Source organism: Bison bison, unplaced genomic scaffold (genome assembly GCF_000754665.1).
Source record: "Bison bison bison isolate TAMUID 2011002044 unplaced genomic scaffold, Bison_UMD1.0 scf7180017864324, whole genome shotgun sequence".
NCBI classification, from domain to species: Eukaryota; Metazoa; Chordata; class Mammalia; order Artiodactyla; family Bovidae; genus Bison; species Bison bison.
In genome coordinates, this window is record NW_011494896.1 from 2067326 (window position 1) to 2079553 (window position 12228).

General features: G+C 36.0%; 1 protein-coding gene across 1 annotated transcript in view; it reads right to left on the reverse strand.

Moving 5' to 3' along the window:
- EED (embryonic ectoderm development) overlaps window positions 1-12228 on the reverse strand; it is a 78265-nt gene that overhangs the window by 18260 nt on the left and 47777 nt on the right. The window contains exons 6-10 of the mRNA XM_010853252.1: window positions 12165-12226; window positions 7267-7419; window positions 5529-5621; window positions 1836-1901; window positions 388-513 (exon numbers count right to left, since the gene is read on the reverse strand). Coding sequence (XP_010851554.1) covers window positions 388-513; window positions 1836-1901; window positions 5529-5621; window positions 7267-7419; window positions 12165-12226 — 500 coding nt within the window. The remainder of the gene's footprint in view (window positions 1-387; window positions 514-1835; window positions 1902-5528; window positions 5622-7266; window positions 7420-12164; window positions 12227-12228) is intronic.

Here is a 12228-nt window from a genome sequence, read left to right on the forward strand (position 1 = left end):
AAAGTGATTTGTAAAATTTCTTCCAAGGCTTCACTTTTTAATTCTTTACAAAGTATCCTTGACTCCATACTCCTATTTAGGGGTTCTTGAAAAATGAGCTCACTCTTTCGTTATTGTTCATTTAGAGCTTCTCAGGATAAAGCAAAAGAACAGAAATGATTTTAACAGAAAACAGTGCAAATGATAAAAATTTCCCATTTATTCCTTAATTTGCATTACCCAAATGTGACAAAGGTCTCAAAAGACTTGTTTAAAGGAAGCAACAGGCAAAGTACAAACCAAATTAAAAACTGCACAGAAATTGACTCCGTTTTAAATTCAACATGGCAAGTTTTCACAGGTGTGCATACAAAAAAAGCAGATCTACAATTTAACAAGAAAACCCACCTTTATGCACTGCATTGTTATGGGATTAATTATCCTAATTATGCCTCTAGATCCAGCAACAGCCAGCAGGGGATGGCTTGTATTGCTATCATATGTCCACGCACAAGTGTAAAAGTTTTCATCAGCCTAAGAAATTCCAGTTAAGAAATATAATTTGTTTTTGAAAAGGAAACACATCAATGATCACAATAATGTCCAAATAAGAAGTTCCCATTTTTCTTTATACCATCAGGGTTGAAACAATGAAGATTTTAGGTCTAAAATCTATACCAAGTGATGAAACAAACCCAATCTTTCCACTCAATTTTGATTACTATTTTGCTGTTTGCACAACTATTTACCTGTCTTTTGAAAGCAGCCATGGCCAACATGTAAATGAATAGGCATAAGTTGTATCCTCCCCCAAATTTATCTACAAAAACAGATTTCCGGAGGAAGGGATAGTCAAGGACTTTGGGAAGATTATGTATACACTGCTGTATTTAAGATGCATAACCGACTAAAACCCTTGTGTAGCACATGGAACTCTGCTCAACATTATGTGCCAGCCTGGATGAAGAGTGAGGTTTGGGAGAGAATGGATATATGTATGTGCATGGCTGAGTCCCCTCACTGTTCACCTGAAACTAACACAACATTGTTAATTGGCTATTCCCCAATACAAAATGTTTTTGGTATTAAGAATAAATAATTAAAATTAACAAACAAACAAACAAACCAACAAAAACAAAACCAGGTGTCCAGTTCCACAGGCTGTAATTTGCTGACCCTGGCTCTATCTCAATAACTCTACATGCCTCTAGATAAAAATCAGTTAACTATTCAGTTTTCCACCTTTTCCTGTGTGAGATTTTCCCAATACTGCCAAAGGTCACCTCCTTCCTTATCACCTAAGGGAAGACTAAAATGTTCTTTTTCTTACTTGCTAGGTTTTTCAAATGGATCTGGAAGAAATCTTATCACCAAGCTCTGACTGTTGTATCCTTTGGCTTTTTAATGCTTTCTTTTTCTTTATAAACCCATGTTTTGCAATATTTCATTTCCTAAACAAACATGCTTCTTTTTTTTCCCTGTAGGCTCTGCTGACCAAATACTTGATATGACTGTCAGGCACAGTTTCTGATCAACCCAAATTCACCAATATCCCTGCCCTGAAATGATAAAAATCTAAGCAAGGTCAAAGAAACAGCAAGTTTTACCTACGTTCTGCTATCACTTTCTATTACTGGATTTCCAGCACTCATCTCTAGGCACCTGTACTGTCCGCCCTCATATCCACCCTGACAGTGGCTTCGCGGGATCAGAAAAACTAGATACCAAGAATCTCTTGGGTAACAATGAAGGAATAGCATTGGATAAAGTTAAGAAAGAAAGGTACAAAAGCTTTGGGGTACTTATTCAAAGTCAATTTCTTTAGCCAATGATACCAAAAACCCAGGAAAGGATACATCAGCATCCACATAAGACTGCAACAACCGGATTTCTCCTTGTGAATGACATTCATATAAGGTAACCTAATGAAAACAAAAATACAGCAAAGTTTATCTCAAATACAGAAACACTCTTCAGCTTTTGAACATACTTTATTTTACTGTGCAGTACAGTCAAAAAAAACTTTTTTTAAATAACTTAAATAATACAGAAAACTATTAAAAAAGGAGAACTCCTTTAAATTTAAGGAAACCATTATAAACTCTAATACATTACACATTTTCCAGAGTATACTAAACACTGTAGTAATAATAATGGTTTCTATTTCCAATGTTTTCAACTTATTCATATAACTGGACCAATTCTTCCAAGTAAATAGAGTTGAGTACCTCACAGTAAAGTATAACTACTTCCTAAAACTGTGGTTTATTCTCTTTTTTTTTTCCCATTGTGCCATATGGCTTGCAAGATCCCAGTTCCCTGACCAGAGACTGAACTTAGTCCCTGACCAGAGACTGAACTTAGGCCCATGGCAGTCAAACTGCAGAGTTCCAACCACTGGACCTCCAGGGAATTCCTGTGGCTTATCCTCTTTAAAGTCTTTGGGTAGTTTTAGAGCATTTATTAATTACATAAAAGAAAATCTAAAATTTGCCTCATGAACATTGCTCATCAAATATTAACTTTGTGTTGTACAGTGGCCCTTTCCATTTATCATTTTCTAAAATTAATAACATATTCACTTTACTCAATTATGTACAGTTGTCCCTCAGTATCTCCAAGGGGACAGGTTCCAGGACACTCACAGATACCAAAATCTGAGAAGGCTCAAGTTCCTCATATAAAATGGCATAGTATTTGCCTATAACCTCACATATCCTCCAGTATACTTTATCTTTAGAGCACTGCTGCTGCTGCTGCTGCTGCTAAGTCGCTTCAGCTGTGTCCAACTCTGTGCGACCCCATAGACGGCAGCCCATGAGGCTTCCCCATCCCTGGGATTCTCCAGGCAAGAACACTGGAGTGGGGTGCCATTTCCTTCTCCAATGCATGAAACTGAAAAGTGAAAGTGAAGACGCTCAGTCGTATCCGATTTGTAGTGACCCCATGGACTGCAGCCTACCAGGCTCCTCCGTCCATGGGATTTTCCAGGCAAGAGTACTGGAGTGGGTTGCCATTGCCTTCTCCTAATACAATGCAAATGCTATGCAAATAAAGGTGCCAGCACAAAGCAAATTCAAGTTTTGCTTTTTTGGAACTTTCTGGAATTTTCTTTTCTGAATGTTCTCAATCCATAGTTGGCTGAATCTGTGGATGTGGAACCCCAAGGATACAGAGGGCTTACTCTGTAACACTAAAATTTTTTTAAACACTTTTTGATGTGGACCATTGTCTTTATTGAATTTTTTTACAATATTGCTTGTTTTATGTTTTGGTTTTTTGGCCCCAAAGCATGTGGCATCTTAGCTCCCCAACCAGGGATAGAACTTGCACCCTCTGCATTAGAAGGCAAAGTCTTAACCACTGGTTCGCTAAGGAAGTCCCTGTAATACTACATTTTTAAAAATCTCTTTCCATTTTTCTTACAGTTTAGTCATGCTAGCAATACTGTTACTAATTTTAATAAGTCTGTAAGAACTCTATAAAAATCCTTTAAATCACCTATTAATAAGATAATCTCTACATTAATATTCTAAAAGCATATTCTTTATATGGACATTAACTAGGTTATGTCTTTAGAAAGTATTTTGATTAAAAAAAAAAAAAAAGGGGTCCAAATAGCAGACTTTCTTATAATTCAATAACCTATAATTCAATGTCATTTTAAGTTAAACTAGGGATTCTTTTTGTTACAAAGCCTGCAACATTACAAGAGGCATTCTGAAGCACAAGTTGTATTAATTCTAATTACACCAACATGACAATTAATAATAATGATGGTAAAGTTAGTGAAGTATGCTTATAGTGATGTCTTAAAAGTGAATTCAAATCAATTAATGGATTATATTCCCAATTCTCAGAAACAAATAACCTTAATTTTTTTTCTTTGAACTGCATCACGTTCCCTCTGAATCACTGTTTTCGAGCTACATATCATAACATACATTTGGCTAAATATAAAAAAAGGGCTGTTATCCAGGTTATCAACTTAAGTAGTGAGTTTCAAATTTTCAGAACTTTACAACCAATAAACGCATCTTCTCTGAATGTAGGGCAACTAACTAAGCCTGTGTGCCACAACTACTGAGCCTATGCTCTACAGCCTAGGAGCCACAATGCTGAGCCCACGTGTCACAGCTACTGAAGCCCTAACGTTCCAGAGCCTGTGCTCCGCAACAAGAGAAGCCACCTCAGGAAGAATCCTGTGTACCTCAACTAGGGAGTAATCTATGCTTGCCGTAGAGAAAAGCCCACACAGCAACAAACACCCAGCAGAGCCAATAATAAAGTTATATATATATAAAAACTTCTTTGAAGACTTCCAGGGAATTATTTAAAGCCAAATTTTACTTTTCGGAAAATAGGAATAGGAAGGATTTAGCCCGGAATAGATGCATGCATGTTTGTAAGATTTTCAAACTTCCAGAAAATAAAAAGAAAAAAGCTTGGAAATATGCTGACATTTGGAAAATACTCAGCTGACAACTCCCAGGTTGGTTTTGACTGAAAACAGAATACTAACACTAAAAACATAAATATAGGAAACAGTGCATTCAAAATCATGGTCTTTTATTTCTCTAACAAGCTTAGCACAATTATTAAAGAAGCGTAAGACTGAATTTCACTCAGTTTAAATAAAGTTACAGAATGGCTCCCAGATTCACCTCCTTCCCTTCCCCTCTTGGGCTAAAGGTAAAACAAATGACTTTACTGTCAACCCACACCAGTTAAGTCAATTTCCCCCATCTTTCTATTTCCAAATACACCAATCTGTTTCTCCGTTATTCCTAACTCCTAGTACATTATTAATGAATAACCAGAATGTAAGTTAATTAAAAGACTTATTATTAGGAAGACAACTTTTCCAAAATGATTTTAACAGACTCCTGAGACTCCCCGGTAAGCACTAGGAATCTTCCTTTTTCCCATTCATTTAGAAGTGAATGGAAATAAGTCTTTGCAATCCACTTTTTCAGCCCTAGGTTCAACTAAAAAGTTAAATAACATTTTACATCAAAACATGTCTACTACGGTTTTTTTCCATGCATTCTCTCAGTTCAAGATACTCTGGCTTCCTTAAATAAAAATAATTCAAAACAAATGTTTACTGTGTATAATTAAAATATTTTCAGTAACTATTATACAAATCCATTGGATTTATGCTTTGCATTTATAGAGAGCAACTAATTTTATTTATTATTTTTAAGAAATCACAGACCTGTTACTCCAAGTTTACAAACAACTATCACAGTCACTTGGAAAAAGCAAAGTCAATTTTTTCAGCCACTTAGAACAATATTTATGAAGACAAAATATAAATAGAGACTTGTTTCATGAACAATTTTGTGAGTATATATGAAAAAAGATGTATTTTCAGTCATGAATATTAGTTTTAATTTTTGACAATTTCTAGAATGTTTCATTTTTACATAAAGGAATGATATTGTCAAATTGGCTACACAAAGTTTACTTCAAAATCATTACACTTCAGTGTTACACTAATACCAGAGACTGATGAGCCAAATGCCAAACAGCCCCTTAACACTCACTCTGTTGCTTCCTACAGTTGCAAACACTAATGGATCTCCTTCTTTACTGTGCCAGTTAAACTGAACTCCAAACAATGGTTGATTATGATCTTCCTATAAAATAACCAAGAAATAAGAAAAATCAATATATTTTAAAAACCAAAAAGGTAGTAAACTGATCATTCCCATTAAAAACCTTCCCCTCCACAAAATGCAAGCTGCAATTTTATCATACATAAACTGACTTTCGACACTTAAAAGATATGTTAGTCCAGTTTTCACATTTTAAAATACTGGTGCATGATAAAACTATGTAATAATTAAAGACTTAAGAGGTTAGGTAACAAGTACTCATCAATGAAAATACTTTAATAGTTGCTCTCTATCTTCTTAAACCCAAATGGCATGCTTTTGAGTCAAAATATAATGGATAATTGTGACAAATGCATTTAATCTCTTAGGACCCAATTTATTTTTCTGAAATAACAAATAACCTGAGAGTTAATACAGTTTCTCCAGTACTCATTAAACGTTTTCTGGTTGACTTCTTGTGAAGTGAAGAAAATTGATTCCATTCAAATCACTGCTCTCCATTAGTTCTATAGAAACAATTTTAAATTACTTTGAATTTGGATCCTAAAAGAAAAACCACCTAAGAAGTTTTATAATGAACAAGAACACTTGAAAGTGGGGGCCAGGGAGGCAGTAGGCTGTAACTATAAGGAAGTATATAAAAAACAAGCATTCCGTTTTTTGTTTTTTAATTGGAGCAGAGCTGATTAACAATGTGGTGTCAGTCTCAGGTGCACAGCAACGTGATTCAGCCACACACACACACACACCCCCCCACACCCATTCTTTTTCAAACTCTTTTGCCATCTAGGTTATCACAGAGTACTGAGCAGAGTTCCCTCTGCTAAAAGTATTCAGTTTTGTTCATAAAGTTATTTTTTAGCCTTAGGATTTTACTGGCAATTTCCTGATGTTTAACAGTAACTTTCACATTCACTTTAAGGCACTTTAAAGTCTGACAACTTTCATTTCTTATCCTTTAAAAAGCCACAGTTTTAGGCTTTGGAAATATTTAATAAAAATAATACAGTTCAAACCATTTTCCAAATATACTATGTAAAAATAGGTTAATATACCTAAATATTAACATGAAACTACAAAGGGACACTTTGCTTTAGAAGAAAAAACACACATACAAAAACACTGAAATTAATTTCTCTCCTTTTAAGAGTGTAATTTGACACACACAGCAATGAATTTTGCTACCTAGATAGGAAAATAATTTCCATATGGCCATAGCTTCTTATGCTTTTCAAAGACTTTAAAAGGATATTTAGATATTTTAAAAAGAATCTAACATATGCACAAGACACTATAATGTATATTTTTGCTCAGTATAGGAAAAATATCCCCAAATTTAAAAAACAGAAAATGAATATATAAGACACTTAAATATCAGTAAATATTTTTTAAAAATAAAAAGACTATTGAAAACAGCAATCTAAATAACTCCAACCTATTATTTCTCCCAAATATTAACTATGCAAAACAAATTTTAATTTATACCTTTTTTCTTGAAAACAATTACAAATAAGACTTAAATTTTTAAAGACTGACTTCCAACTATTATAACTTTAAAATATTTTTAACTTGACAGAGAACCTTGAGCATAAAATGTTTGCCATTGAGAAACCTGCAATCCTGAAACCCTGCATTCAGCCCATAGATTGTGTCTTTCTCCACATACCTTGAGACTATTTACACATTTGAAAGAATATTTGCATTTCTTTGATTTCCATTTTCCCTTCCCCCAACTCTTCCTTCCAGGTGCATTTGGCGTATTTGTAGGTGTATCAGGGCGTTCTGTGTTGGTACCGCTTTCTATACTGACAGCATCATCCTACAAGCAGCAAATCAGAAAAAACTATATGAAACAGCAATACTGTACACTGTACTTAGGAAATGACTTCAAACTGAACAGCTGCTGACCAAAGTAAAACAAGTAATAAACCCTGCAAGAAATGAAAACATGTATTCCCGCAAATGCATTAGATTTGTGGATATTTGCTATTTCAGCAAAAATTTAAACAAAAAACTAATCCTGATGTTGCTAATGGTAAGAATAATACTGCCTTTAAATAATAAAGCACTGGTTTGTGCCAGCCATGACATTACATTGCCTCACTTCATCTTTACTGCTCTTCATACAAGGTACTGTCAGATAAGAAAGTGTTGCTTAGAGAGCCTAAGGTGGTGTCTTGCTGGTTAGGGTTGCTGGGATTGAAAACCAGAGCTGTGACTCCTAAATCTGACTGACCTACATGTCCTCATAGTTTATTTGACTGCTTGCTGCTCAGTTTGGAGCATGGTAGTGGGTGGCTGTTTGAGGCCAGTGTGTTAGTACTTCCTATTTTAGATGAAAATCCTGATTATCATTCAAACTCTGCTTATTTTTAACACTTAAACCATTTAGAAACCTTTTTAGGTTCTACATATTATGTGCTATTTACCAGTGAAATCTGACTCATGGCTCTAAAATACTCATGATTCAGAACTCTAGAAGCTCACTATAAAGTAAAATCTTTCCAAATGCAGAAGTGACTATAAACCTTAAAATTTCACCTAATTTATAACCTGTCTCCAGTCCACAAGATATATTAATGGTCCTCTACTCTCAGAAGAGGATTTCACTACCTCTTCCAATTACACATTCCAAAGTGCTCTCTGGAATAAAGAGATTTATTTAAACCTGTATCACCTTAGGGCAGTAGTTACTAAATTCATTCCAGAGGAAGCTTTTTTCATGGAGTGCCCACTAACATCAATGAGAATACAGACTAGAAACCATTGCCCTAGGAGCTATTTTTTAAAGTATTGCTTTCTAAAGTTAGTTTTATGATATTACAGAAAGTTAAAAATCCACTAGAATATCAAAAAATATCTAGATTGTAACTTAATGTAAACACAATCAGCTTTTAGATACAGAAAATACAAAACTATATTTATAGAATTCAGTTCCTAGGTCGAAATCACTGCTTTTTAATCTCTATTTCTTTCTACCTTTCAGTTGAATTTACAAAGTTAAAATTTAGTGTAGAAAACAATTCTGTGTTTCATTGGAAAACTTCATGTCTACTGCACTTTTCTTCCATGTTATCAGATTCTAGTCTGCTTCAATGCCTTTGAACAATCTTACATCTCTTACACTGTGGACAGCCAAAGGCAGAGGTTCAAAATGTCTTCCCTTTCATTCTGATGAAAAGTTTTTGTCTCCATTTGCAATTTCATCTCTACATTCCTTTCATCTGTATAGTTTGTACTGTGTGACTTAAACTTGACCAGTTCCCTTACGTGAGTAAAATGTTTCTGAAAATTATCTTTTAACACTAGAGAAATGAAACAATACAATGGTTAGACACTTATTCACCAGCTTCTTTCCACTCTGGCTAAAGAGTCAACTGCTAATCAAGAAGCCACACAAAACATAGTAAATAACTGGAGAACATTACACACACACACCTTTTAACCATTTAATTTACACACACACCTTTTACCCATTTAATTTACCCGTCTCCTCAAATAGTCAAATCAAGACAGAATCAAATGGAAATGCAATACACTCACAATGCTTTCATTTTATTTGCAAATTCAAACCTTTCCTGAGCATCTAGTATGTGCACAAGCTGATATCCACCTTGACTCCTCCTCCTCAAAGTATAGAATGGTACTGTATAACAGACATGGCACTACCACCTTCATCTGCTCCACAAGCAAACGGGGATAGTAATTTGTCCCTTGATCTTGCCACGGCTTCCTTAAGCAAGTCAAGTCTTCAGATTCAGCCTTCTGATCTTATTACCAGGCAACAATCAGTATTCTTTCAGAAACCAATTATGCTGCACTTATATGAAAAAGTTAATAAAATGGCAGATACACATACAATGAACTTAAAATAGGTCCGACATTAACTACTCTTACTGTGCTGATCATTCTGCAATGCAAATACTGAATCATTATGTTGTGCACCTAAAACTAACAACATAATGTTATTGGTCAATTATATCTAAATTTTTTAAAAGTTTAACATCCTATCAGTTCTTTGATTCACTTTAACAGTATCAACTGCTCAGATTACCATAACTCCAACTTACAAAAACCACATTCTTTCCTCCACTTGCCTTTGGCCTTCCTGTCATTATTTGGCTCCTTCAAGAGTTAAACCACTGCCCTTATTAGCTTTTTCTGAATTCATTTTTATACAAAGTTCTCTACTCCCTTCCTTTATTGCTTCTCTCAACCTATGTCCTAGATCTGGGTCCCTGGATGGAATTCAGAGGGCCTGTGAACTTATGCAGTTGAATAAATTCATAAGTAAATTTAAGATTGCATCTTAATTTTTACATTTTTAACTGAAATCTATTACTTCCTTCTATTATAATACAGGCAGTATATGTGCTAATGTTACTGTAGCTGTAACCTTCTCAGCAATGGAAATCATGAATTTTTATATTCCATTATAGTTGTTGCAGATCTCAAAAGCTGTCTATACCCATCAGTACTATCAGTCATTGTGAAGTCTAGTTACTTAATGTAATAAAGACGTACTTTATTAAAACAAACCTGAAATTTGTTTTAAACAATTTTATAATTTCCTTATAATTTTATCACTGATTTTGTTTGTAATCTTATATATTGTATTTTATACATTTGAAAATATTACTCTGAAGTTTCACAGGAAAAGTGTCCAAGGCAGAGAAAAGGTTAAAAGTCGCCATCTAAAGGAAGGAACCAAAACAAAGGCTTAGTCCAACCATGTAGCTCTGAATAGCTTCAGTATGCATCAAAGAATACATTCCTCTTAAGGGTCTGTAAAAAGAAAATAACTTTTCAATTTATTTAGTTCCCTGAAATTTTCCTCAGTCTAAATTGGGTATTGACATCTTCATTACATTTCTGCCTGATAAATATCTGGAAGGGCCAGAAACACAAGTCTAGATAATATGATTACAAAATAAGGAATAATATTTAAATAACACTTGCATGGTATTTATGAACGGGGCATTCGGTTCAGCACTTTACCTATATTATCTCATTTAATCCTCACAAACATCCCATGAGGTAAATACTGTTATTATCCCCATTTTTAAGATAAGAATCCAAGGAAACTAGGTAAAGTACCTAGATCAAGCAACCGGTAAAGCAGTAGAGTGGCGGATTTTAACCTAACACCTGGATCCAGTTTGTGCTCCTAGTCACTAATCTAATCTGCCAAGAGAAAATTTAAGAGAAGGTGGAAATAAAACAGATTCCAACGGCCTAAGTGAAGAGGGTCAAAAATGTTAGATCCCAATATATACAACTGGAAAGCACAAACAGGAAAATAAAAAGATTTAAAGTAACAATCAACACCTACTAAGCCTTTCAGATATTTCAAGTCCAAATCCCACAAACTGACAACCCCCCAAATATCTTTCCTCTATCTGCAAAAAGAATTCCTTCCCATCTGTTCAGTGAAAATTTTGTCTTGATACCATGCCATACATGTGCTTCAGTCGGTGTGTAAGATACACCATTTACTCTTAAAACTAGGCAAACTGAGAAAAAGAACTTACACCACCCTTCTATAACACTTCAGAAGACATTCCCTCGGAGGGTTCACATTTTAGAGTATCACCTTTGAATGAACCCTCGAGACATTTTTTCCTGAACTTATTGGATATAAACTTAAAACATGAAACTGCAAATTAACGTCAATTCGGTTATCACTGGCGTTTCACCTAAACACAAGTGGGGTCAACTGTTGGGACGGACTAGAGTTATGACTATTTTAAAAAAGTTTAAAAATCTGATTTCAGAGCACCTTTACACATGCGAGACCACGAGCCTACACCTAAAGCCATCTACCTTTACCACAGTTGCCTAGTGTCTTCTAGGTTGTCCCCGTTATCCTTGTGAAAACCGACGAAAGACTAACTGTCCCTTCTCATCCTTTCCTCAAGAGTCGCTCCCCCTCCAACTCTGGAGACGACTCTCGCAGTTCTCCTCCTCCAGAAGTGAGACCGACTGTCAGGCGCACCCTTCACCAACTAGACAGGAGCAAACACAAAAGCCCCTTTAAGAGTCACCGAAGTCCCAGACGTCCGAGATCTGCTCTTCCCATCGTGGACTGCCTGGAAGGGTCTAAGGACACGATCCCTAAATCCCTTTTTTAAAAGTCCGTAACACACGCTGGCCCCTCCTTCCAACTGTCTTAGGAAAAAAAAAAACAACCCCTAACTTGCCTTTTAAACTACTGGAATCTCAGATCCGCACTTTGCCCCCAAAGGCCCAAACTCTCCCCCTCCACGCAAAACGCTCTCAGGGCAGACCCCCTCCGACCCTCCACCACCACGCTCTGGCCCCAGCCACACTCTCCTTCGCGAAGTTTCCTTTCGCTCTAGGCGCCCCAGCTCAAAAAAATCCCCTCAGAGACGAGTTCGATTTTCTCCTCCACGCCCGCGTTTTCCTCAGCAGAGCGGTGACACCTCTCCCTCCCCCCACCCCACCTTACCACAGCCGTCCGCCCGCCCCCGCGCCCAGTTTAAAAAGAACTGAAAACTTTGACGGCCAAGTCCCGTCCGGACTGCCCTGGGGGGCTGCGCTCACATTCTCGTCTCCAGAGAGGTCCGGGTTGCTATTCTCGTCGCTGCTCAGCTTCTGCTTCTTGGCC